Source organism: Etheostoma spectabile, chromosome 5, assembly GCF_008692095.1.
Source record: "Etheostoma spectabile isolate EspeVRDwgs_2016 chromosome 5, UIUC_Espe_1.0, whole genome shotgun sequence".
Classification (NCBI taxonomy): domain Eukaryota; kingdom Metazoa; phylum Chordata; class Actinopteri; order Perciformes; family Percidae; genus Etheostoma; species Etheostoma spectabile.
In genome coordinates this window covers 29,869,604-29,897,550 of record NC_045737.1, presented here as the reverse complement: position 1 = coordinate 29,897,550, position 27,947 = coordinate 29,869,604, and the positions used below count along the sequence as shown (strand labels likewise).

The 27,947-nt window shown below is 39.8% G+C and overlaps 1 protein-coding gene across 1 annotated transcript; it reads left to right on the top strand.

Annotated features, from left to right (window-relative positions):
* LOC116689421 (golgin subfamily A member 1) lies at positions 1-27,947 on the top strand. Its single transcript, XM_032515944.1, is given in 26 exon segments — positions 1-210; positions 1,011-1,307; positions 4,094-4,184; positions 5,665-5,703; positions 5,706-5,738; positions 8,084-8,181; positions 8,329-8,361; positions 9,474-9,602; positions 9,881-10,050; positions 10,616-10,727; positions 10,850-10,933; positions 12,037-12,162; positions 13,472-13,567; positions 15,667-15,762; positions 16,554-16,649; positions 17,027-17,167; positions 17,919-17,993; positions 18,665-18,754; positions 19,022-19,124; positions 20,164-20,250; positions 20,253-20,320; positions 21,302-21,460; positions 21,595-21,654; positions 23,047-23,271; positions 23,473-23,559; positions 24,782-27,947. Coding segments are annotated over 25 exon segments (2,508 nt in total). The 5' UTR covers positions 1-210; positions 1,011-1,178; the 3' UTR covers positions 24,863-27,947.

The window sequence follows — 27,947 nt, the reverse complement described above, 5'->3', positions numbered from 1 at the left end:
TAGCTAATGATTACGTGTAGCCAAAGATCCTGGTGTAGCTCACCAACTAGCAACAGCTAGCTTGTCAGACAGAAGAGACAGTACCAGCGAGTCCTTATCTATTGACACAACGGTAGCTATTCTATGAGTGCAACGTGTCCAGGGGAAAATACTAACGTTCAGTGAACATTTATAAACGCCACGGACTGATACTTTCTCGAAGTTAACATGGTAAGAGACTTCAATGAACGAGTAAGCTAACGAGAGCTAGCATCGCTCGGTGATGGTAACGTCAACACTCATTGTTATGGCCAGAAGTGCTAGATGGCTACCTAGCTTTCTGTCAAAACACAGCTAGTCTGACAGTGTTCTGTACGTTTCCTAATGTGATTAACACGGATGAGACACAACAGACTGAGCTTTTTCTTTGTAGCAAAATGTGACCTAACGTTAATTTATCCACACATTGGCTAAAAGATCGAGTTAACGTTAGTTGGGATACACTATCTCACACGGAAATGGATTTAACTCAATATCTGGTTTTACTTTCCAGTGCAATCATTTTTGAGGAACTGCATACGTACTCCAGTATTAGATTTTCTAATCCATATGAAAGGCATATCTAACATGTAGGGCTTTGGTGCAGTTTGTATTATAAATGAAGCACTCAGTAGCTTGTCATCTACTAATACAAATATCTGCAAAATATTAGACAACTGTTAGAAAATTTTTTTGTCCCAATCCACAGTATATCAGATACCAATTTGACAAACACTGACAGTGAAATACTAGATTATTTGGTAGATGTTGCCTTTAGAGCAGACATACAACCACAGCCAAAATGCTTTGTCATTTGTCATTAATAAGGCAAAATTGACAGTCCATTCTATGATGATAATAATAGAAGCCAAAAAGATCTTGATCTTGTTAGGCTTATTACAACAATGTGACATGTGACTGTTGCAGACAAGTAGCCACTGTTGTCAATCTTGGCATTTGGATAACTGTCTTTTTTTCTTTTCTTTTTCTAGCTGTAGCAGAATGGAATTACCAGTACAAGCTTGTTTTGAGTGGTACTGCATAAGGACGCGGCACTGTTTCGGCCATCAAAACAAGGAGCCATAAACTCCATGCATCTTGTGTAGTACCTCCCCAGAAACTGTAAATTGCATTCAAAAAGAGACCCTTAAAGGACAGACATGTTTGCCAAGTTGAAGAAGAAGATTGCAGAGGAAGCGGCCACAGCACCTCGGAGTGGGGTTCGTATACCACGCACCATCAGCAAGGAATCCATCACCTCAGTGGGGGCAGACTCCGGGGATGACTTTGTAAGTATCATCACCAGGCACTAGCCCACTGCTTCGCAATGTGTGTAACAGTTTGCCTTACACCAACCAGCAAGGGAAGAGTACATCACGCAAAATATAAAGGTAACAGACGGATCTGTTATCAGCCGAGGTAAATACAGTCCCTGCTTACTTTCATTTAAACCGCACCTAAATCATACAACACGAGCCCTCTGCCATTAAGTGGGCTTAATGAACATGTTCGTAAACAAAAGAAAGACCATAGATATGGGTTTAACAGTGTGTATTATACAGGTATGCGTTGCGGGAAGATCGGACACACTACTATACAAAGATATTTAACATGATCATAGACTCCCACACACATTTAAACCACCAAAACCCCAATGTCCCAGCAGATCAAATGTTCATTTGTTTAATTCAAATAGTCCCGATAAAGAATAGAAGTCCTCCTCATTAGAAAACAAAACACAAAAGATGCCAGGTAAAGCGTGGCGAGACGCCGCAGTCACAGGTAACATACGCAACCTCGCCACAGTCCGTTCAGCCGAAAGAATGATGCAGTAGTCCAGGGAAAAATCCCGAGAAAAAATAAAACTTTACCTCGCAGTTGACTTCATCTGGCAAGCCAGCGAAAACAGACCCCCCTAAACACTGACCGCTTCCCCTGTCAATCTCCAGAGTCCTCCCATGTCACTTCCCAGTCTCTTTTATCAAAACGCATCTGTCAGCAAACCACTTATAAAAGGAATAATACACAAAAGTCAGTCCATAAACAATCCGTGATCCACGTCCCAATATGCAACATTGCTTCCAAATATATAGATATCGTCAGTATCACATCGTTCCTCTCGGTGATGTTCACAGGACCATATATAGCTGTATGATGAGCACAATTCTTTTATTACTTGTTTATTGGATAAATCATAAAATGTCTCAGGTCAGGGAACGGGGACAGCAGTCCATTTAATTTGTAAACTATTCTCCCATCAATTGTATTCCACTTTTTTATTTTTTTTATTTAGCTTTGATAGAAACTAGATTTGAAAACAATATTGATCAATGATGGCTTGTCTTGTCATATATATATTTTCACATGATACTTTTACTCTCTGAATTCTGGAAAGTCACAGAATAATGCAGGAATTTAACGTCAACGTGCAATGATAGGAACTCTGGCTGGCTTTAGGATATTAGTCACCAGTCAGGCAGTGGAGGTAACAGGTCTTGGGTGTGACTGGCATTGTGTTGTGTTGCCAGCATGTAGGCTTAAGACCAACCAGTCCAACATGAAGCCCTGTTAATTACTTCTCAATTTACAACAGCGCACCAGCACAGCTGACTTTATGTGTTTTATCCCTGAGTTTTACTTCTTTTTGTATTTTTCTGTTTTAAGTGGAATGCACATAGTGATATTATTAGGGCTTTTGTCAATCTTTTCCCATATGGTTTGAAGTCATAGCTCGGAGAGGAAGTCTATATCTGGGGTAAAACTCCCGAGGCTGTAGCGCTGTCTCAGTTGCACTTGGCTGAATTATTTAGTGAAGTTGCCGAGTAGCAATACTGCCAGCTTACATGTGACACAGCCACATTTCTTTGCTTTAGGTACAGGTGTTCATACCTGGCAGTAAAATGTGTCTCCAAATGTGTCTTGAGTGACCACGTGTTAGGACCCCTTCTGATCGCGGTGGAGTCCTAGACGACGGATCATAATCGATTATAGACTAGTGATGTTAGGGATAAACCGATTATCGAACCATTTTTTTGTCAATTTGCAGATTGTCTTTATCCGCGTTTTAATAACCCATAAAGTTAATTAATTAAAAGTGTTCTACTTTTGGCTCGGCTACAGCTCTGCATCTTTCCCTCTGCTTCAGTTTCACCCACCACTGAGTCTGACTTAATGTCCCGCCCACAACACTATCTGACTCTCTTTTACTGCGGATTATGTTGCAAGTTTCCCATATATTAATAGTTTAGAGCATTTAACCAGAGTCGTGTATTGCATTTTGTAACTGTTAGAATAATTTCATTATCAAGAGTAGACAAGAACCTCTGAAGTTATAAGTTCCGTTTACTTGCTAGTAGGTCCGTTTTACAGTACTCACAGCATCAGTACAGAAAAATGACTTCTGAAAAAGTTTTCTACAGCAGCTCTTGTAATACTATGTAGAATGAGATAAATCATGCAGTCACAACGAAGCAGTAAGGATGACCGTTTACAGTCCAGCTGGCGCCTGTTCTTTTCCCCGCGTCACACCGCGCTCCAGACAAGGACAAGACAGTGGTTCCCAGATACCAGGTGTTCAGCAGTAATTCAAACAGTTTTAACACTGATCAGAGAAAAAAGTATAAATGTAAAAAGTAAATATGTAACGTAATTCTTCTAACCGTAACATTCCAAAATGTTAATTTTTCGTAAAAAATTTAACTTTCATTGCATCGGTTACTATTAACTACTAATAATCAGTGGCAGAATGTACAAGTACAAATACTTCGTTATGTACTTAAGTACATTTGTCATTTTTAACCCTGAGTGTGATAATAATAGAATGACCTGAAGATTTCTGACAGTGAAACAGCAACTTCAGATATATTTGTTTAAACACCCCTCTACAAACAGATGAATAAAAGTGCTACTTCCTAATGCTGTGTGTGTGTCTGTGTGTGTGTGTGTGTGTGTGTTGTGTGTGTGTGTGTGTGTGTGTGTGTGTGTGTGTGTGTGTGTGTGTGTGTGTGTGTGTGTGTGTGTTGTGTGTGTCTGTGTCTGTGTCTGTGTCTGTGTGTGTGTGTGTTTTTTTTTTCAGGCATCTGATGGCAGCAGCTCCAGGGACGACTTGCCCGCTCAGCTTCTCAGGAGGAATGATCAGATCCGGAAGCTGGAAGCCAAGCTATCAGGTAGGACCTGTCAGCCTATCAGGTAGGACCTGTCAGCCTATCAGGTAGGACCTGTCAGCCTATCAGGTAGGACCTGTCAGCCTATCAGTAGGACCTGTCAGCCTATCAGGTAGGACCTGTCAGCCTATCAGGTAGGACCTGTCAGCCTATCAGGTAGGACCATTCAGCCTATCAGGTAGGACCTGTCAGCCTAAGGGTGAGCAGCTGGAGCCATTCAGCCTGTAGCTCTCAGGAGAGATCAGCACCCAGGATCAGACTCATTTCAATTGAAAAAGTCACATTGTTACCTGTAAGCAATAGATCCTATCTATCTGTAAGAAGATAGAATATCAGAATTATATCAAATGGCCAATTCTGTATGAGCGAAGCTGAAGCATTAACCAAAATGGCAGTGTTGACACAGTGTGTGTTGACATTATTTTACCTGCAAATTATTTAATAAATGATTTTAAAAGGCAGTATACTGCTTTATTTGTATAGGCAAGGCAGCTTTATTTGTAGAGCACATTTCAGCAACAGGCCAATTCAAAGTGCTTTACACAAAAACAGTTAAAAAATAAAAACAGATAAAAGACAAGAATAAAAGTTACAGTGCAGTATAAGAAATTATACATTAAAGAAATGAACAACCATGTAAAGAAAGGCAACATCAAAAAGAAAGGTCTTCAGCCTTGATTTATAAGAACTGAGAGTAGCAGCGGATCTGCAGTTTTCTGAAAGTTTGTTCCAGATATATTTAACGCAACTTTTGACTGCAAATGATGTCCCAATTTCAAATAAACTAGCAATTTTACTTTGAATGATTCTCTTTTTTTACCGCATATACCAGACAGATTGACAACCACAGTACCAGACATCTACAAGAACAGAAGAATCCTCTAGACGAACACTGCACAGTCAAAATGTTGTCGTTTTTACTCAGTATGCTGTATTTTAGCTCATCTTTCCTTTGGGGGGGGGGGGGGGGGGGGGGGGGGGGGGGGGGGGGTGTTTGTGACTGAGCACCCTTAGAAGAGGTTAAAGGTCACACATTCTCATGCCAACCACTATGGTTTTTCTCATATAAGAAATCATTAATAGTTTTACCTTCCATTTTTTCTCAATCATGTTTTCCCTTTTGCTTTCTCCCTCTCCTTTTTATTCACTTCTCTCCTGCCTCTCTCTTCACCTTCATCTCCCGGTTCGTGTGTGTGTGTGTTGTGTGTTGTGTGTGTTGTGTGTGTGTGTGTGGTGTGTGTGTTGGTGTGTTTGTTGTGTGTGTGTGTGTGTGTGTGTGGTGTGTGTGTGTGTGTGTGTGTGTGTGTGTGTGTGGGTGTGTGTGTGTGTGTGTGTGGTGTGTGTGTGTGTGTGTGGTGTGTGTTTGTGTGTGTGTGTGTGTGTGTGTGTGTGTGTGTGTGTGTTGTGTGTGTGTGTGTGTGTGTGTGTGTTGTGTGTGTGTGTGTGTGTGTGTGTTTCCCATAACCCTACTTCCCAACACTAGACTACGCTGAGCAGCTACGAATTATGCAGAAGACCAAGGACAGCTTGAAATTGCATTAGAAACGCATCAGGATTGTACGTACCTCTACTCTCCTCCCAATTAGCTTCCTCTCTCTCATCTGTCTGTTCGCTGTAATAACCATCACCTGGCGTGTCATCATTTCCTCTCATGAAGATGATATATTTTTTTTATTGCAGATGCTAATATCATTGGTAGGGTTGGGCATCGTTTGGATTTAACAATTCCGATTCCTTCTTTTGATTCCAGTTGTTACTGATTCAGATTCTTTGAGGGGTGGAGCTGAAATGGCTCCAACACAACAAGAGCCTGGCTGCTACGGAAACCAGAACTTTTGCGTGTAAAATCTGGAACCGATGATCAGATGATGATCAGATTGGAAACCAAATCTTCCAAACGATTCGACTAGAGTCGCAATTATTAAAACGAATCCAAGTAGGAATCGGTCCTCGGTGCCCAATCCTTATCATAGCCGAGGTTTGCTTTGGGAGTGCTGAATCTGAATCTGAATCTGATCCAAATCCACCCTTGAATCTTTTACATTGGTATTTTTTGAGAACATTGATTTCAGAGCTTTGATTGTTGGCGTACTCACTTTCTCTTAATTTGCCCCACACACCCACTTAATGCTTTTCTAGATTCCCTACAATGCGTGGTAACTGCTCCTGAAGACGTGATTTGCCTGTTGTTTTCAGTTGGACTTATGCGTAAAAGAAACACAGACAGTATGATATAAATATAGCTCACTAGCATCACTACCTACACTTGCTACGGTTATGAACATTAAAACGATTGGTATTTAATTATCAACATGTCTTATAGGTTGTTGCACTGTTGGGCTCACTGCCAGCGGAGAAGCTGGTACATCTTCTGTGTGCCTAATCCATGTCTCAATGAATGTGACCATGTATTTTTTATTGTTTTTGTGGCAGTAGTTGGACTGTCTGTGGATAATTGTGTTCCTGAGAATGAATTCTAATGTCTTTGGTGACCTTTCCCCTTGGCTGGAATTTGGATTTGTGAAATACAAAAATACAGGAAATATCACAAACTAACCCCCTAATGTCCACTGGGAGCATTTGTGTCCCGTTCCGACTCGGTTCTGCTTCTCACTCGCAGGTCTTCTGTCCGTGTTGCTCTCTTTACACCCTAGGTTTATTTTTGCCAGCTCCTTCTTAAGAGTAAAATTGACTTGCAAAGGAATGTAGATAAACGCCTATATTTAGGCTGCAAAATAGATAGTTGTTTTATTACTTTGCAATATCCACTGACACACTAAATACACCTCGAAAGGCTGTGACATATCTGGAAAGACACTCGGAGAATCTTTGTGTTAGTTAAACGAAAATATCAGCAGAAAACTGCACTTTAAAATGTAACTTTCTCTTTTTTTAGTGCTGCCTTACTTTGATATTCAGTTTAATGTTTAATGTGTTTAATAAAAGAATGTTGGAAATTATTTCCTTTTGTTTTAAATTTAACAAGCAAGTTGTTGCATTTAGCAGAACTGACACTTTAATATCTGTTTATGGCAAATAATATTGCTCTCGCGATATTCAATGTTATTGCGTACTGCATATGATCCTCAAATGCAACCCAGCCTCATATTGATCGCCAATTGACATTAATTTCACGTCAGTGCATTATCATCACTTTTCTCGCTATGCAATGCTGACAAATCAATGCTAAACTTTATTGAGATGCAGATGCTAAAGAACAAGCTACTTGTAGATGTTTCTGAGACTCTTCCAGCACACATTAGCACAAGAGGAGAGCAACACGGCTGCATCCGTTGGACATGTGGGGTTACCGGCAGGTTGCCAGGAAATTTGGGCACTTCACAAGTCTCTAGTGCCACGATCAGCCTAAGATGTTAACTTTTCTCTGAAAATATCTCAAAACTTGTTAGGCATGAACCTTTTGATTTTGATCAACCCACAGCTTTTCCTCTAGCGCCCCTCTCAGAGCGAATTTTAAAGGTTTAGTTCATGGTAAAGAATTACTGAATATTGAGGTCTATTCTCAAGTATTACATATTACAGCTTAAGAATTCTGTCTTAAAGCTGTAATATGTATTGTGAGTTGTAATGAACAGTGCACCTTCAACAACGACTTTTTCTAGGGTGGATATTTTTTTCTTAGTTCACACACACTGATATTGCAGGGTTAGCTTTCATAAACAGTTTTTTAGTTTTTATTTAGTTGCCATGCATCGCTTGTCTTTGCCTCTCTTTGCTTTTGGGATGAAAACCCTTCTTAATCTGACTCTTAACTTTTCACAGCTACTAACGGTGCAAACTGCTGTGCTATTTAACATTTCTGTTCTCTTTGGTTGCATACAAACCTCTGTGTATGTTTCCATCTTTCTTTTCTTTTTCTTTTTCTCACTTTCGCTGCACAGTATCCATAAAGAAACTTCAAGACCAGAACGAGTCTCACCAGGCCAGCAGAGCCAAAATGGCAGAGGGGATGTCTTTAGAACTGGAAAAGAAGGATCGGGTAAATGCGGTCTTACTCTTTGTACAGTCCTGATTTGTGCCTTGTCTACTTATCTCTTCCTCATTCTTTCTTCCAACATGTAAAATAGGATTTACCCTTACGGGTTTAATAAAGTAAAAGTCTTCTTCTTCGATCCTTTACTTTCAGGAATGGATGGAGAAGTTGGCTGATATGGAAAAGGTAAGGTTTGATCTAGATTTGAAATTGTAAGGAATTTGTGATGAAATTTAAGATGTTAAAATGAGTGTTGTCAGTTTAACGCATTAACGGTGTTAACGCAAACCCATTTTAACGGCGTTAATTTTGTTATTGCGAGATTAACGTTCTTTTTGGCCTAGCAAACTTTGTAGTACATTTTCACATGCTGTTGCAACAACTAGTGACGTTACAAAAACTACAACGAACTAGCTAGGCTTGAAAGAAAACTACAGGCACGCCGTTTAGCTTGCGAGCCAGTCACAGAGTTTTGAGTAGATGGCGAGCGCGAGACGCCATAAAGGGACACCAATAAGATTCTGGATGGAAAGTTGACTTTTTAAAAGTTGACAAATGTTGCAAAGGGATCTGTGTTTGTGAACTGAGCTACCATCGCAGCACGTCTTGTCTGAAATACCCTCCCAGTCTGAAATACCACTTTATGGCCAAGCATACAGCTGATGCCAATTCTCACCCCCACCTCCGTAAAGTATTCTTTTCCCCCTTTTATTGATGGACAGTGTTATATTGTTTGAGAGATTATTTGCTCCAAGTGAGAATGTTAGTGTGAAATTGAACACTACAGTAGGCTATATCCAGTCATCCTGTGATGCTGTGTGGGCAATGCAAGAGGTGCAGACTAAACAACCAGACTGAGACTCCCTGAATAGGAGTCAAACATGTGTGGTGCAGTTTGATTGTGGTGAATGAGCAAAGCAGACCAACCACAGGATTTTAGGGCAGTGGATATGGATTTTAGCATGATTCAAAGCTAGCCATATATATATATATATATATATATATATATATATATATATATATATATATGTGTGTGTGTGTGTGTGTATTGTGGGAACATTGTGTTACTTTATTTTACTATGGTTATATTTTTGGTTGGAACCAAACAAACTGAACTTTAGGTGTAAAATCACACTTAAATTAGATTTATTTTGAAAATGTCCTGAAAAAATGCACAATTCCCCAGTGTGTGTGTGTGTGTGTGTGTGTGCGCGTGCGCGTGCGTGTGCGTCTTTGGGTTGTGTAAAGGCGCTATATAAATAAAAGTTATTATTTTTATAACTGTTGTGTTTGTTTAGGAGAAAGCTGTCCTGTCAGCCCGGATAGAGGAGATGATGGAGCAAAGCTTAGCACTCTTCCAGAAAAGGGATGACCTGGATGAACTGGAGGGTTTTCAGCAGCAGGAGCTCGCTAAAGTTAAACACATGGTGTGTACATGTGGAGTTGGATGGTTGGATTTGCAACATTAATTAAAAACAGAGATGCAGTTTGCTACCAACTATTTATCAGTTTTTTTGCTGATTTAAAGACATATACTAGAGTAATATGCTAGCCTCAGTGCAGGATAGGAGAGTCTGAAGTGCTTTTTTGAAAAAGCACACAATTTGTTCAGGCGTGATTTAATTTGACCTGGGTTCATAATAGCACTTTCTTTGCATCGTATGCTCTTTGATTGTGATTTATTTTTACGTTTATGTCTTATCAGTTGCTGAAGAAGGAGGAGCAGTTGAGCCAGCGGGATCAGGAGCTCCAGCAAAAGGAGGCTGAAGTTCAGTCAGCAAAGCAAGGGCTGTCTGAGGCTCGAAGGAAACTCCAGGCTCTGGAACAGCAGCATGAGGAGAGCTGCAGACTCAACTCAGAGTTCGAAATAGAGCGGTAAGAAGGAAAGCAACAGGCAGAAGTACAGTATTTTTATGAAAGCCCTGAAAAGCAAGGTGGAAAAAAGTTTTACACTGTTTAACCCAAGTCAGCGCTATACACAGTTCCATTGTATTTTACAGTAAACATTTGTTGTTAACTAAAAATGTAAAACCTTTTGTTCATGCTGCATTTGGCCAAACTCGCAATTCCCTTTCTGTAGTGCACTAAGGGCTTCAGCACGGCTGTCTCACCCTCAAAACAGCTTAATAAAGAAGTAAAAAAAAGTTAAACTTGGCCAAAACCTACGTTTAACTTGTCTATACACTTTTTTTCCCCCTTGCCTTTTAGGGCTTCTGTAAGTTTCTATGTTCTTTTCAAAGTTGTTGTCAAGCTACTGAATCAGCTGTGTTTAGCTGCTTTGCTACAATTAATAAATCTGTTAAAAATACAAACCAGATCTGTGGCAATTACATAGGGGATTTGCCTTTTGTTAACTTTAAAATTAACTTCACACCTCACTCTAGAAATTCTCAGATTACATTTGTTGTTGGTTTTTGTGCATGTCATTAAACGTGTACAGAGAGGAACTGCTGCTGCTCAGAGAGGAGGCGGACAAGAAGATCAGTGAGCTGGAGGGAGGATGCCAGGAGCTGCAGTCAGTCATCCAGCGGGTCTCTGAAGACTTCCAGAAGGTCGGTCCTGAACACAAGCCCACAAGCTACAATCTACTACTTCATGCTGAAGACATCAATACTATTTATTCATAAATAATTTTTCAAGGCAGCTGTAAGTTTGTAAAATGTTTGTTTTCCAGTCACAGAGTACGGTTTCAACTTTAGAAAGGTCCCTCCAAGAATTACAGACTGAGCATGAGGCCCTGAAGTTGCAACAACAAAAGGTCAGAACATAATCACATTGTGACTCTCCATTAGGGCTGGCTACCTTAGGGTGCTTTATTTTGGTAAATGCCTGCGCTTCACTCTTTCTTGGGCTCCAAAATGGACATTACAAGAAAGAAAAGCATAACTGTGTGTGACATAGTTAACACTACACTGGCAGGAGGTAATTTTAGCCTACCGTTAGGCTAGTCTCACATTGCCAGCTCTACCTCCACAGTGCTGTGGAGGAGGGTCTGGCTAGTCCACACAGCCTTTCGGGATGGGAAAAAAGAGCTCTGTTTTACTGGCATTTCTTTAAACCAATCACAATTGCTTGGGCGGCTCTAAGTGCTGGACAGAGCCACGGTGCCGCTGCAAAATAGCTTTGAGAAGGAACTTGTTTTGGTGGAACATGTGTACGTTCGAAAGTAGTTTGACGTGCAACAGAAAACTCTGATTGGACAGATAGTCTAGCTAGCTGTCTGGTTTATCCGCAGAGATGAGACCAGTAACCATAGTCCTCAGATTGGCAGATAGTCAGCTAGCTGTCTGGTTTACACTGCAGAGATCTGAGGACCAGGTAACCATAGTCCTCAGAATTGGACAGATAGTCCAGCTAGCGTCGGTTTACCTGCAGAGATCTGAGGAGCAGGTAACCATAGTCCTCAGAAATCCACAAGAGGTTAGAACGCCAACACAGAGAAAAAGGAAGGTAACAGACATCAGGCCTAAATGAGGGACATCCGGGGTACCGGAACAATCCCATAAATGAAATGTTGTCGGCATAGTCTACCATGTGGCAGTATTTCACTCAAAAGGATTCCAACACCAAGACATACAGTACTACTGTCGGCATCTATATACACAGAGTAGACACCGATGGGTGCGTTCAGTGGAAACTCAGAAGTTTATTGTGCATTAAATTTTATTGTAAAGTACCCCTCTGCCATCTAATGGTTCTTCCTTTTGTTTAACAATAGTTGACTGGAGATACAAGTTGTTGTTATAAATTGTTATTAAATGATTCTCTTTTAGAATAACAATTAAGAATACAGGTTGTAAAAATTAAGTTGAGATAAAGTTTGCTGGAATCCTGTTTCATGTCTTCCATCGCCATCGTCAGGCTGCTGTAACGGAGGAGGACAAGGAGCGCTTGTTAGTGGACCTTCAGAAGAAAGTGACATCTCTGGAGAGACGGTTACATGGGAACCTGAGCCAGGACGAGCATCTACAGGAGCTTCTCCAGGAGGTGAAGAACATCCAGACCAGGGCTTAGTTTAGGCCACTGTTGGCTGGAACCAGGGTTCACAATTAACTTATTTGTCCACCAGCCAAATGGCTAGTGAATGGTTAAATTTCACCAGCCACTCAACAGATTATCATTGTTTTTTGGGCAAAAAATTGAATTGCGATAGTTAGCACTAGCACCATGGCAGTCTTAAATTACAAAGCAAGGACTTTATTTCAATGGCTACATTTCATGTTTATTGTTTTCTTAAATTATTTGAATGTGTTGACACAGGATATTTAGTGATGACCTGAAAATATCTGTCTCATAATATTAGCAAGCAATGCATCATCAAGGCTGTTGTAAATGTAGATGAAAGCCTTTTACCCTTGCTGTGCACCCATCCATATGATGCACATTGCACACATCATTTGGGTGTAATGAATGTAAGATGATTGCATCAGTGACACTGATCTGTGTTTTTCTTTATTATTTTTACAGAAATGGCAGAGCAGATTTCACCTAGTTTACATTTTTATGATGTAAATCAAGGTAGCAAAAGCAGTATCGGCTCCAAATATCGGCTCAAGAAAATCGTCAGCCTGTATCGGTCATCGGCTAAGGCTGATGAAAACAAAACGGTGTTGGCTCTAAAAACAAACAAAAAAAACATATTGGTTGATTCCTAATTACGATTTGATTTGCGATTTAAAAAAAAAAAAAAAAAAAAAAAAAAAAGTTTCAAAGAAGTTCAATATTTACTGTATAACAGATAAAAGATGTCATTGAGCATTATAACATGAGACACCATCAAAGCTTCTCTATATTCCTATGCAAGAATGAGAGCATAGATATGAACACTAACACTAAGTTTCTTTTAATAAGCATGGAACATTAAACAGTCAAACAAAACATTTATCACAAAAGCTAAATTTCTAATAATTTAAAAAACATTCCAAAAAAATTATCGGTACTTTCCTGTAAACTGAAATGTGAAATCTGCCTCAGTTCAACAGCAACATCTACAAATTAGATTTTAATTCCCAATTCTTAATGTTTTGGTGCTGTTGATATTCCTTTGAGGCTGGTTAAAAACATCTTTGACAAAAATTCCTCTTTGCAGGAAAAACCCTGGAGATGGACAAATGTATATTTTTAGATAAAACAGATGTTGACAAAGTTTTTCTTTGGGGACATAATTTGAAGTTGGAAAAAAGTCAATAAACTGCAATATGTTTAAAATCGTAATAATATCCCAAGCCTAATAGATGTCAAGCTTATGTTAAATGATGTAACCTCCTATTCATCAGTCCAGTTGTTCCCTTTTCAGAAGTCCAGCCTGGAGCAGAGTTTGGAAGACACCAGAGCAGAGCTGCTGCTCGTCCGGACAAACCACGCCGATACTGTCAGCTCTCTGGAGACGCAGGTAAACCGCTGCATCTGTTCACTAACCTGTCCTATTGAATCCATAAACCAACATTTGTTATCAAATCTGGAAAGCCATTGTTATTTATACAGTCCCTGACAAAAGTCTTGTCTCTTATCTATTTTGTAGAAACACCTGCTGTTAACCTGACTTTTAATTAATCAATTGGTGTAAGAAATAGCTCATATGAAAAGCTAAAACCCTCCCAAATGATGTTCAATGCACTGAAATAAATTAGTTTCACTAAAAAAAGATTTATTATTTAAACAAGACAGAAAGGTCAAATTTTGACAAGACAAAAGTTTTGTCGCCTATACAGAAATTGAACAAATTTACTACAAATGCTAAAATATGTCAGCAAATTAAATAGTGGTGCTGTGAGATTCAAATGTAATATCTTGTATGACTTCCATGAGCTTGAACGACTGCATCCATGCGGTTTGGCAAGGATTCATACAATATATTGATGAAGTCATCAGGAATAGCTAGAAAAGCAGTCTTGCATGCCTCCCAGAGTTCATCAATATTCTTTGGTTTGGTCTTCCATGCTTCCTCTTTCATCCTACCCCACATATGCTCCATGATGTTCATGTCTGGTGACTGGGCCGGCCAATCCTGGACCATCTTGATCTTCTTCGCCTTGAGGAACTTTGAAGTGGAGATTGAAGTATGCGATGGAGCACCATCCTGCTGCAGAATTTGGCCTCTTTTATGGTTGGGAATATAAGAGGTAGCTAAGATGTCTTGGTATTTGAGACTATTGATGTTGCCTCCCACCCTGCAGATCTCTCTCACACCCCCATAATGGATGTAACCCCAGACCATGATTTTTCCGCCACCAAACTTCACTGTTTTCTGGGTGAATCTTGGATCCATGCGGGCTCCAGTAGGTCTCCTGCAATATTTGCGGCAACTGTGGTGTAATTCAACAGAAGATTCATCTGAAAAATCCACGTTCTTCCACTTCTCCAACATCCATCCTTTCAGCAAGCTGTGGGCCTTGGCAAATGCCAGACGGTTTTTCAATTGTCTTTTGTTTAGTGCTGGCTTCTGGGAACTGATTCGACCATGGAGGCCATTTCGGGACAGAATCCGACAAACCGTTCTGATTGACACAGGGACTTCAGGGGACCAGGTCTCGTGGAGCTCTTCTGCAGTGGAAAATGGGCTGGCCTTGGATTTTCGAGCCAACAAACGGTCCTCTCGAGCAGTTGTCTTGCGGGACCTGGGCTTGTCAAAAACGTCTCCAGTGTCTTCAGATGTTTTTTTAATCCTCTGTACTTGACGCTGAGACACATTGAAGGTGTCTGCCACATCAGCAGTGGATCTGGTCTTCAGCCTCTTGATAATCAAAACTTTAGTCTCAGGGTGAATCTTAGGCATGTTTACAGAGGTCTAGTTGCAGTTGATGTGAAGGTCTAGTGTACTGGGGTTGTTTTTATACACACCTGAGACCTGATTGATCCATTATTAGTCCCAGGTGAAGCTCATATGACAAGGCGACAACACTTGTCTTTGCAAAAATTGACTCAATGGGCTTTACCAAGCTGTGAATATTAGAATACTTTTTGACAGTTTCTTTTTGCACTGAAACATTATTACAAAAGCTGTTGGGATTAAAATGAGCCCTTTCTTGTAAATAAATCTTGGTTAGAAATATATTTCAGCGGCACTTCAGGTCAATTTGTACACAAGCGACAAGACTTTTGTCACGGACTGTATATTTTTTGTGGATTAGGTTGAGTTTATAACTGCTGTAAAATCTTCTCACTTTGTTAAGTTAGCAAACTTAGGTCATTAAAGAACAGTTTATACTGTTTCAGCTTCAGGTGAATAGAAAGAATGCACCTTTTAATTATTCCGTTTTCCACTAAAATGACATGAAATCTGGTCATTATAATTAGGGTATATTGCGAAGAAGATAAAAACACGATATATTGTGCAACCCTAATTTAAATTTCAATCCAAAGGAAAGGTTGACAATGGCAATGCTTCCTCTGGAAAATAATGCAGCTTTCATTTTGAGAACAGTCTTAGCAAAGGTTCTAAATCAGTGTGACAGAATGTCCCTTAAGCTGTTTGTGTCCTGTCTGAACTAGGTATCCAGAATGAGCTGCAGCATTACTGAGCTGCAGACCCTTCTCCGACACAAAGACGACTCGTCCAGAGCTTACAGAGAGCGAACAGACACACAAGTAAGCAATCAGATCACATTACTGCAACAGTAGCAGATCATGGAATTATTAAATGACCCTAATCAGCTTCTTGATCCTCTTAAATCATTTTTTATTAACAAAATCACTTGGATGTGGGGACCAAGGGAGCGTAAAGACTGTCAGATGACAACTGACAACAGTGTAACATGATGTTAGGTCCATATGTAGGACTGTAACGATAACCGGGGAGGGGGAGGAGGTATACAGTTATACTGTATTAAATGTAATACAACCGTTTTCCTGCCTCATGCCATTGTATAGTTATTGATTACATGCCACTTTGCAACACAGTCATAAAACAGAGACCTTATAATTGATATTGATCGATTTCAATATTGATCAATCTAACACCAAAGATTCTTTTGTACAATGGTGTATGTTTTGTACACCCCCTGTCTATCTGCTTCAGTTGGGATGAGAGCTGACAACAGCCCCGACCCGGGGACACGTCCACAGTCTGTCCCCAGCCAGCTAGCAGCCAGCCAATATCATGCAATCCAAACCCGGTCAGCACTTAACTCCGTTGCTAAGGACGCTAACGGCAGTTTACTGAACCTGGGAAACAGACCCAGGCACCCGAGTCAGAACAGCAGCCAACAGCGTGTGGCAGGGCACCTTTAAGCAATGGCCAGGGCATTCTTGCTGGGCTGACTTTTGTGTATAACAAGTCATACTAATATGTCTGATTCCTCACCTTTTAATGGGAAACAAAAGGATTTATGATGATGAAGTCTAGTCACAATCATTAATTGTACTACTTTTCATCTCAGATAGCTAATTTGGAGCAGAAGGTCCAGGAGAGTAGAGAGAGACTGAAGAGTGCAGAGCATCAGGTCACAGAGAAACAGCAGCACATGGAGAAACAGGTGAGTGCCACAACAGTAAAGAAAGAGCACAAAATGACTCTTCTCCCCCCCTCTTTTTTGTGTTAGTTGAAAGACAATATCAGCAGAAGACTGCAAATAAATATAACTGTTCTTTTTATAGTGTTGCATATTATATTCAAATAAAAAAAAATTGAAATTATTCCTTTCATTTGTTTTAAATTCAACAAATAGTTTGTTGTATTTTAGTGGAACTGAGTACACTTTAATATTTACCCCAAGTTATATCATTATCGCGATATTTCACATCATTATCGCACATTGCATATTTTCCTCCTATTGTACAGCCCTTTTTAAAATCAAATTAAAGTTGGTTTTTGTATGTGTATGTTACATATGCATTTGTGTGTTGTGTTCAGCTAGGAGAGTGGAGTGCAGAGAAGGCCTTTCTAGAGCAGCAGGTCTGTTTGTTACAGCAGCAGAGTGAGGAGAAGACCAGCCGCTTGGAGGAAAGCATCGCCTCTTTACAGACAGAAAGACAGATGTTGCATGACAGAATGGTAAGTTCTTCTTCTCAATTTCAGCTACTGTCATTTTTCAAAAAATGTATCAATCAATCAATTTATTTTGTCAGGTAAAATCTTATAAAAATACAATTCCATTGAAATGCAATGCTGTCAGTTTACTACAATTTATGTATTTTTATTATTTAATTGTATTTGGGTTTCCCCCAGTGTATTGTAAGCCTGGTGGCACACCGGGCCTGAGTTGCCCCCCACCAGGCTTAAACTAGGGGAATCTTTTTTGAATGTATTTTTAAGATGTTTCTTTAAACTAAAGTTACATTGGAAACTTAGACGTAGTCATATTTTCAAATGTCCAGTTAGCGTTTAGGACTGCCTTAACGTTGAGCCCATGGAATTTGTGTTTAGCTTTTTTAAATTTCACAATTTCATTCATGATTTAGTTAAAATGGAAACTATTGGGCTCTACATTAATGCTGCCATCAGTCTGTGACTGGCCCCGACCGAGCCCTTGTATAAAAAAAAAAAGACACTTGCCACAACTTTCCTGGAGGAACCTCCGAGTCATGCTGTTACTCTAGGACAGTGTTTCTCAAACTTTTTTCAATAGTACCCCCTTTGAATTGCTTTTTTTGAAATATTTTCAACTTTCACATACCCCCTGCACTCCAAAATACCCCTAGGGATAGACGTACCCCCATTTTAGAAACACTGCTCTAGGAGATGTGGGTTAATGAACGGTCTGTGGTTTGCTCTGTAATGACTGTTTCCCTTTGCTGTGTGCTAGGCGGATCTGGACAAGCAGAGGGACGAAGCAAACGCCACTCTGAGCCAGCGGACAGAGGAGCTGGAACAGTGCAGGGTAAGATCAACTTCAATGGTTTTTTTGAATGCACAAGTTCACATTTGATTGCCTTTTAAATGCAGATAATTCATATTATCTGGTGTTGTTGTGATTGGTGTAAAGAAACGCCAATAAACCGGAGCCCATTTTCCTCCCATCCCTGAATGCTATGGGAACCAGCCAGACTCTCCTTCAGCGCGCTTTGGAGGAGCGTCTAGCAAAGCAAGACTAGTAAACCTTGCACATTCCATCCAGTTGTAGACTTCACATAATATGATATAGCTTCACTGACAGCCATATTACACCAAAAGAAATATATGTAGTACTCAAAATTACCCAAATGGTAATTTTCATATAAGGAAAGCAAAGGTATCTGTAGTCTTAGTCCTAAATGGAAACTTAGTTTTTTATTTCAATCTGGACCCTATTTTCCTATATTTTTGTGTCTATGTGACTGATGGGACAATCTTTAAATCTAAAAGTGCTGTTTTTGCCACTGACAGACTCTTAGACACTTAGATTATTATTCTAAGTGCCTGACACCATTATGGAAAGGATCCCTACAGTGATAGACCTTTTTGTTAAAGAATAAGATCATTTTAGTCTAACATGAAACAGCAAAACCAAAAAGGGGAGTAGAGTCGAGCTTGACTCAACCCAAAATTCCCTTTTTTAATATGTTACCTCAGGCGGAGCTGAACAGTCAGCAGACAGTGAGCACAGAAATTGCCAAAGCTCTCGAAGAAACCAGACGACAGAAGGAGGAGCTGCAAACACAGGTCTGTTGGCCAACATACTGGACACCATGCAATGTTCATAATAACCAATAGGCAATGGCTAACATGTGGTTCCCCTCAATCATGTAGCAGTCTCTCTCTCTGGACAAGTTCAAAGGAAGAACAGACAAGTTGCTATTGAGTGCACTGAACTTTTGTATTTGATCACCCACAGATTATAATGTTAAAGAAATTGAGAGCCGGTTGTCATGTGTGAGTGTGAAAGCCTGCACCATGTAATGAAAAGTGTTTGCCTTTGCTTGTTGTCAGGTTGGAGAGCTGACCCCATCTCTACAGACCTCTCAGCAGGAACTGACCGCTGTCACTGAGAAGCTAGCACTGAGAGAGGAAGACATCAAAACTCTCCAAAATGGTACATAAACACAAACACTTCAAAAATTGCTAAATAAAGTTCCTTTGCTTCCATTTTGTAATCATGAGTTACGCTCCTAAAGTATTTTTTTGTGTAACAGCAGTTGCTCATTTCTTAAAATGGTGGACCACGATTAGACTAAATATCATCTTACCATTTTATTACAAGTCCGATGTGGTTCATCTATGTGGTTCACCATCGTAAGGAGGGATTTGATTGTGGATTGAAACAATAAAACAGAAATTGTGGATTTCAGGAGAAAGATTTAACATTACATGATGGTCTCAATGGTTTTCCATTCTGAAAAGACTACAAATATAGGTAAAGTTATGAATACTATACTTGTGTGGCTGTAGGTTGCCTGTGACTCTGCAATAAAATGAAAGAGGTCTAATATCCAATATTCGGGATTGTGAATTTTATGTTTTGTATTTTAAGTGGTTGATTGTGTGGTTGTATAATTTTTGGCACAAATACAATCGTGTAGTTTGGCTGTTAATGCATGTACTGTACATTTAGGGTGTGAGTTTTTCTACAAATGTAATTAGTTGAAGCACACAGTTCCTATAATAATAAACTGTGTATCCAAAAGACACCCAGAACCTTATGGTCAAAAATGTCCCATTGGAACACATTAGAACCAGCATGAAATCATAAATTCTATTGTGTCAGGCTGCCAGTCTATAGCCCTGGCTTCAAAACTGAAGTTTAACTGATTTCCACCAGATGGAGGCAAATACATGCAATTTTAAATTTTTAAGTGAAGCTACTGTATTATGAAACTCTGCAGCATATGTACACAACTCAAAGTGTGTGTGTGTGTGTGTGTGTGGTGTGGTGTGTGTGTGTGTGTTGGGGTGTGTGTGTGTGTTGTGTGTGGTGTGTGTGTGTGTGGTGTGTGTGTGTGTGTGTGTGTGTGTGTGTGTGTGTGTGGTGTGTGTGTGTGTGTGTGTGGGGTTTTGTGGGGTGTGTGTGGTGTGTGGTGTGTTTTGTGTGTGTGTGTGTGTGTGTGTGTGTGTGTGGTGGGTGTGTGTCAGAGGTGCAGGGCGGCAGGCATCACTGGTCCAGCTACAGCAGGTTGTAGAGCAGCAGCGAGCCCAGCTAGAGCAGATGGAGCTGGACAAAGACTCCAGCTGATCAGCCTGGGGGAGGAGCTGCTCAGCCAGACACAGCAGCTAGACAGCTGCCAGGCGCGGGTTAGCACCTACACACAGAGTCAGAAATGCATACATACAGAAGCTGCTGGATGGTATACAGTATTATTGCGGATAATTAGAAAGTTGTTTGGGATTTTAAGTCCAACCAGAAGTTTGTCCTGTCATTGTTTTGTTCAACACTGCCCTGAGGTCAATCTTTAATCTCTGGCTCATTGCCCGTCACACAGTAAAAAACACAGTAAGACCATATTTGGAGCTTGAGACTTAGGTTTTTTTTTTTTTATAAGATTATTATTATTATTTATTATTTGGGCATTTTAGGCCTTTAATTGACAGGACAGATGAAGATATGAAAAGGGAGAGAGAGGGGGAGTGACATGCAGCAAAGGGCCGCAGGCCGGACTCGAACCCGGGCCCGCTGCGTCGAGGAGTAAACCTCTATACGTGGGCACCCGCTCTACTAACTGAGCTGTCTGGGTGCCCGAGACTTAGGTTTAAGTTTAAAAATAAGTTTCATATTGTCTGCTGTACTGACGATATGGCCATATGGAGAAAATTAAATATCACAATATTTTTGACCAAATACCTTTATATCGATACCGCAATGATATTGTAGTGTTGACTATTGGTGCTTTCAGAAAACATTTACACAGTGAGGTTTTTGATAAATAATCACCAATGTGGATATAATGACTAAGTGGGTTAAGGCAAATAATAGAACAGCCTGGAATGTTCAGAAAATGACATCACTTTACTGATTCGCAGCCTTTAAAACCAGAAAAAGACAACACTGTGCCATATTACAATATCCAAAAATCTAAGACAATATCTAGTGTCATATCACGATATTGATACAATACTGATAAATTGCCCAGCCCTACAGTATACATTCATACATACGGTCTATATTCAGATTTTCTCATATCTATAACATGTTTTCTGCTACAGCTTCTCCATAGAGGTAACTGCCACTAATCACATATGAATTAATGGTCAGTGTGGTTTGGGATGTTTTGACAGATCTCATACCTGGAGGTTGAGGTGGAAACCTTGACAGAACAGCTTCACAGCCGTGAAGTGTGTGAGGAGGATCATAACGGTAGTGTGACGGTGGATGATCTGGATCACATTCAGAAGGTCAACAGAGAGCTAGAGCAGCAGCTCACCGACAAGAACAGGGTCAGTTCCCTTCATACTCCCACTCTGTTGGTCCTCTAGCTTTATATCAAATATAGCAATATCAGCTCCAAGCAGAAACCTTCTGCAGAGTAATCTATCCCCACACATAAAACACATTGACATTTATTTTGCAGAGCATCAAGCAGCTGCAGCAGAGACTGGCAGAGCTCAAGAGGACGCTGCAGAAGGAGCTGGTGAGACACAGTGAATCTCATCATGGGTTTCTGTTTTCCTTTGTTCTCAATAGGTCTGCCAACTAGGGCTTGGTACAATTCAGAAGTATTTGATAGTGGTACCGTTACCAATACCCTGACTTTGATACCAGTTCCTAAACAATTGTTTTTTTCGATACCAATTTTATAAAACAAATGGAAATGACAACATTATGGTACAAATCTTTTTATTTATTTTCCAGCTCCTACTACATGAGCCCCTTCTCGGTGTGTAGCGTAGAGTTTCTCCTGCGTTTCTCTATGACGTGTTACGTTAGACAGCCAATCACATACACTATTAGATCTTGGTAGAACATTCTGCACGCTTATTGGCTCACTGACTCTATTGAGATTTACTCCTTTGGTATTGTAATTGGGTATTGAATGACGAGGTATTTTTTGATACTCAATACTTATAGGCATAATAGGCAATAGGCAATTCGGTCAGTGCCTAAAAAGTATTGAATTTGGTTCTACATGCTGCATACGGCTATAACGTAGACGCTAATCTTCATGATTTAACATAGTGTTTTTAGTTATACAGTGCTTGGGAACTTTCCTTACCTTGTGGAACACAAAACAGAATCTAACCTTCAGTGTCTGGCAAGGAACAGGAGCTCTTAAAATAACACGCCATCCACTGTTACACCTAATGTCTTATTTCACCTTTATTTTTACAGGCAAGTCATTAAGAACAGGTTCTTATTTACAATGGCAGCCAGACAAGTAGCAGTGTCCTTGAATGGTCCTGCCAGAGCCCGGACCTGAACCCAATCAATCAAAAATCTTGTTTTTACTTTGTCATTGTGGGGGTATGGAGTGTAGATTGGTGAGGTAAAAATGTCTACTTCTGAAATATGGGTTTCTTTTTAACTAAATTACCACAAAAAAATGGGTAGGATTCCTTACAATGCTCTCTGTCAATACAATTGATCACTTTTATTCCTCTGATCTTAACTACTAATCAAAATAATTCATAATTTCTGCTCATTTTCACTTAAATATTAGGAATAATTCTATATAATTGAGGGTTATTGACCATGAATTCCAAAAAGTAGTGTAAAACTAGTGGTAGTAAGGTGGTGTTAGTGAAAACTTCTGAAAAAGTCTGAAAAACTGACAAAAATATCAAATCTTTGTCCGTTTTTGACCCGGGAGGATAACACAAGGGTTAAAAATACCAGGATTAGACTAAATATCAGCATATCATTTTATAACAAATCACACACACACACAACACACACACACACACACACACACACACACACACACACACACACAAAACCCACAGATGGAGCTATAGAGCTGTTGTTAGAGCAGCGAGGTGAAGGGGTCTAAATACATTTTGAGTGTCTTCTTCTTTCTCCTCTGTAGAAGTTAAAGCCTGAGCCAGAAGCTGAAGGGAAAGAGAAATTTCCAGAAAGCCGAGCAGAAAAACAAGAGAGAGTTTGTCCGGACCCGCTGCCAGCATCGACGCAGAGCCCCCCGACCTCCAACACCACGGTGACCAACACGTCAGACCTCAATGACTCGCGAGAAATCAACTTTGAGTATCTCAAACATGTCGTACTCAAATTTATGTCATCCAGAGAGGCTGAGGTAAGTCTTCCGTGCACATTATTTAAGTCCCTTCCATTCAACGCCTAAGTCAGCAAAAATACGAAGATAAAGCTTTTGTAGGTCTGCCTGGTATTGACTAAATGACTGACCCTGGTTCTGTTACACACCCGGTCTAAATCTGTTTGTCTTGGTCTTTTTTTCTTTTTAAAATCTCTTTTTATTCGTGTCTTGCTCTTTCAGGCATTCCAGCTAATACGAGCTGTTTCTGTGCTGCTGAACTTCACTCGTGAGGAAGAGGATATGTTGAAACAAACTCTTGAGTACAAGGTTGGTTTTTAGTCCTCAGCTTTTAACACTTTCATTTCAAACAGACATCTGCTCTTAGACGTCTGGAATGTGTCAATTAAAAGTCCACTACTGGGCGCCTGGGTAGCTCACCTAGTAGAGAGGGCGCCCATATATAGAGGTGTACTCCTCCACGCAGCAGGTTCAACTGCGACCTGCAACCCTTTGCTGCATGTCATTCCCCCTCTCCCTCCCCTTTCATTTCTCACTCTGTCCTATAAAAATAAATGCCTAAAATGCCCATTAATAATATTTGTTTCTTGAATATTTGTGTTTATACAATCCGCACCAGAGTTAATTTGATCAGGGAGGAAAAGTCTCCAAAATGTACGCCATGAGGCATACATTTGTACACTAACCAAAACCTATTAAGTTAGCATTTGGGGTGCAAGTAGAAACCTTAAAAAAAAAAAAAAAGAAATAATCGCTTGGTCAGAACATAATTTCACACTAGTGCTCACAATGGGCCAAGAACCACATGTAAGAAAGAAATCCTCCTTAAGTGGCACCTACGAGTGGTTTAAGTCGACCTTCACCAGTTTTGTTGTATTTAGAATATTTCTCTTGGTTCCAAAATGGTCCAGTCCATAACAAATCAGCCGTACATGTTGCAACTTACGCCAAACTGTAGCCCCAGTAGAGCAGAAACCATGCTCCTCTGTTACCTAGTAGCAATTTTGAAGTCCATCACTCTACTTTTTGCAAAAACTGCAAAAGTTCTTAAACCTATCTCCTTCCACATGTTTGTTTCAATTGACACCAAATTTGGGTCACTTTTCAACATTTTTCCACAATGTCTTTGTCCCTTATTTGACATTTTAGCCCTTTTTTCCAGCGTTTTTGACACTTACTGTCAGTGTTTTTTTCATAGTTTTTGTCACTTTTTCCAATATTTCTTATGCTTTTCTCCCCAATGTGTTGTCGCCTTGTTGTTGCCTTGTTGACATTTTCGACCTTCCATATTTCTGATATAACAAAATCTTGGAAACAGGTCAAATTTGACCCTAGGACACCATGAGGGTTAAAGATACAATTTAATGGCTGTGATTATGCTAATGATCACATCTCACAAATGTGCACCTCTTTGGGAACAGGCAACATTTATCACTGGCCCAATGTTTCTTTAGAATAAAATTACCCCTATATATTTTTTTATATATACAGTATATAACTTACCTCCTGACTGCTATGTTTTGTGTTCTAGATGTCCTGGTTTGGATCCAAGCCTTCTCCAAAGGGTGCCATCCGGCCTTCAATCTCAGGCAATCCGACTCACTGGAGCTGATGAGCTGCAGAAAGAGCTATAGCGATGGAGAGAAAGAAACCGAAGGACCGCCTCCAGGAGGAAAATGGCCGTACGCTGTGGCTTCCATCACTGAGCAGGACTCAGCTTTAAACTCTGAACAGCTTCCCACAGTTTTTCTCTGGCTCCGTGTGTGAAGGACTGTTTGGACACGGCTGCACAGTATGTTCATAATCAGTTGTTGATTTTTTTTTTTTTTATGACATTATTTCCTTGTCAATGGTTGAAGCAGATGAAGATTTTAATCATTATAGAGGGTAAAATATCACACATAATTAGCACTGGAGTTTTAAGTGTCTCAAGTCTCCTTTTTCTACCTGACTAATGTTGCAAATCTGATGTTTTCTATTCAGTGGAAACAGCAAAAAACAAGTAAGCATGTCAGAAATGAGACAGAGGAAATACCAGACTGACATAACTGTTATCTTGGGGGCTGCCTTAATTCTGCCCGGATTCAAACAACACAAGTTACATCTACATGTGACTTGATGCGACTGTCTTCACTCAACAAATGGTGCGGCATTGATTGCTGAAGGATTCTGTCACTTAGTTCATCTTTAGGTTTTGATGACAGGGAGGGCTTCTTATTAAAATATCATTAAATGGTCACTACAGGTTTACTAAGCCGATTGGTTTCAGTATCAGTGAGAGTTTATTTAATAGTACTTGCCAAATGGGCGTTATTATGGAACCCAGGCAACTTTTAGGCAAGACCCGCCCTTCAATACCATTCACACACTACTATTGGCTAGGCGTCCATGCTTATGCAAGGTAACATAACCCGATTTGTTCAGGTCCTACCCCCTGACCAATGGGCTATCCTATCCTCAACCGCTCAAAGTCAATGCGTAACCCCAACCAATCAAGCTGCTTCGTAGGGCGAGACTTGCCTAGATGTTACATGGATTCATAATAACGCACCAAATGGACATAAATGGTTCACATTTATGTCGATATCTAAATCTACATTTGGAGTTTGAGGCCCATTCGTAACTTTTCATAAAAATATCGTCAACCATTTTCTTTACGGAATTGTTTTCTTTATTATCTGTAGAAACATTCACAATAGCATTTTAATGATTGTGTGTCTACTAGGGCTGCATGATATGAGGAAATTATGCAATACGCGCTAACGTTGAATATTGTGATAACGATATTACGTACGATAAACGGATATTTAAGTGTACTGCTTTCAGTGTTCTGCTAAAATACAAATAAATTGCGTTTTGAATTCACAAATCATTCATATTCACTCACACAACAATCATTTCCAACATTATTTTATTGAACAAAGTGAATTGAATATAAAAGACACAACTGATAAAAGAAGGACAGTTATATTTTAGAGTGCAGATTTCTACTGAAAGGGTCTTCCACGAGACATCGCAGCCTTTTGCGATTTCTTTAATGCGGCAGTTGAAATTGCGATGACAATAAAAAAACTATATATATATATATATACAGTATATTGTGCAGCCCTAGTGTCTATGTTCTGATGGCCGAGGATTGCAGTTAGTATAGGACCACTTTACAAAGCTCCTTGCACAAACAAGGGAGTCCAGGCTGGGATTTCTGGCCCGTAGCACCCCTTCAAGAAGAGACAACGCTGACATTTTACTGTCTGTTTGTATTTTAATGTTTAATTTATCAATCATCAAAATGAAGTTGGGCATGCATTTTTAAAAGAAACTTCCTTGCAGTCATTTCGCTTTGAAATGTAATTTTCTTCATCTTGTACTGGTATGGATTTTAAAGGCTGATACCAGTAATACAGTATAGTACATACAGAGTTTAAAATTCTGCTAATATTTTGGCCTATATATATATATATATATATATATATAATATATAAAATTTACAGTAAAAATAAACATGTCCGTGCAATGTAATGGTGGCCTGTGAGCCAACATGCAGGCTGAATTTGGCTGTGCTGTAGTTGAACAGCTCATTTAAATGGGTGTCATACCCTACTGCCTGGCCATTGGACTGGTATTACTATGACGTGAGCCTCCCAGCAGACCTTGCTCTCAGATCTCAGATCCTCCCTCTGTTCACCTGGATTGCCATCTAACCCTAGCCCTAACCTAAACCACCCATAAGCTAAAACATTTGACTAAAAGAGTTTGTTGTGGGATCATACTGTATTTACGTAGCTTGGAAGTTCTGGCTTAGAGGCTCAAGTCAGGGTAAAATAAAGACACTTTTTTTTTTTTTCTTTGCAAATGCTGCTACTGGGGAAACAAATGGCTGACGCAAGCTGTATGCACAGACTGTCTTTTAACACCAATATGAATGATTTACACTATAGTCCATTTGGTAAATATATATGTGATAAAATAAATGAATGGCCTGTAAATGATGACTGGAGGACATGCTCTACCTTTACCCGCCTTTGGTAATGTAAATGAACGTACATTCCACATATTTATATATAGAAATATGTACATACTGTATGCATTGAGAACTTTATAAATCAGTGGATGTAAATGGTTTGATGTGACCAGTTTGCAGTATTTATCAGCATCATCTTCATTCTCCTTCCCACTGCCCATCACTATCCTTCCGCTGTGTGATGTCGGTCACGACACGATTTTTTTTTTCTATTTACATCAGTGGGTAGACCAGGGAGTCGTGCATCAATGCGTTGTTGACTCCCCAAAAGACCCCGGTCAGTCTTTTATAATTCTCTTCATTTCTAAAAGCCACAGGATTCTGCTTTTGTATTTATTCCAGTAATATGCATACAATATGAATCAGAAATCCATTGGAGTGCTGTCTGCATAAGATTATCATGCACAGAAAAGAACACTGTAATTTAGGTTGGATTGGGGTTTTTCTGGCATTTCAGTTTGTATCTCCTATCTCTATTTTGGAAAAAGAACATCTTTGAATGCAAAACTGTCATCATCTTGTGTTATTATTGACAGGTAACAGACTGCTGCAGTCCCCCAGACTCCGCTGGGTAAGGTAATAGACCGTCTCCATGAGAAACTAAAGAAACAAAGAAAAGCACTTTGGAACCTGATTCTGTTGTAAGATTAAACCATGAAACACGACTGTACAATCA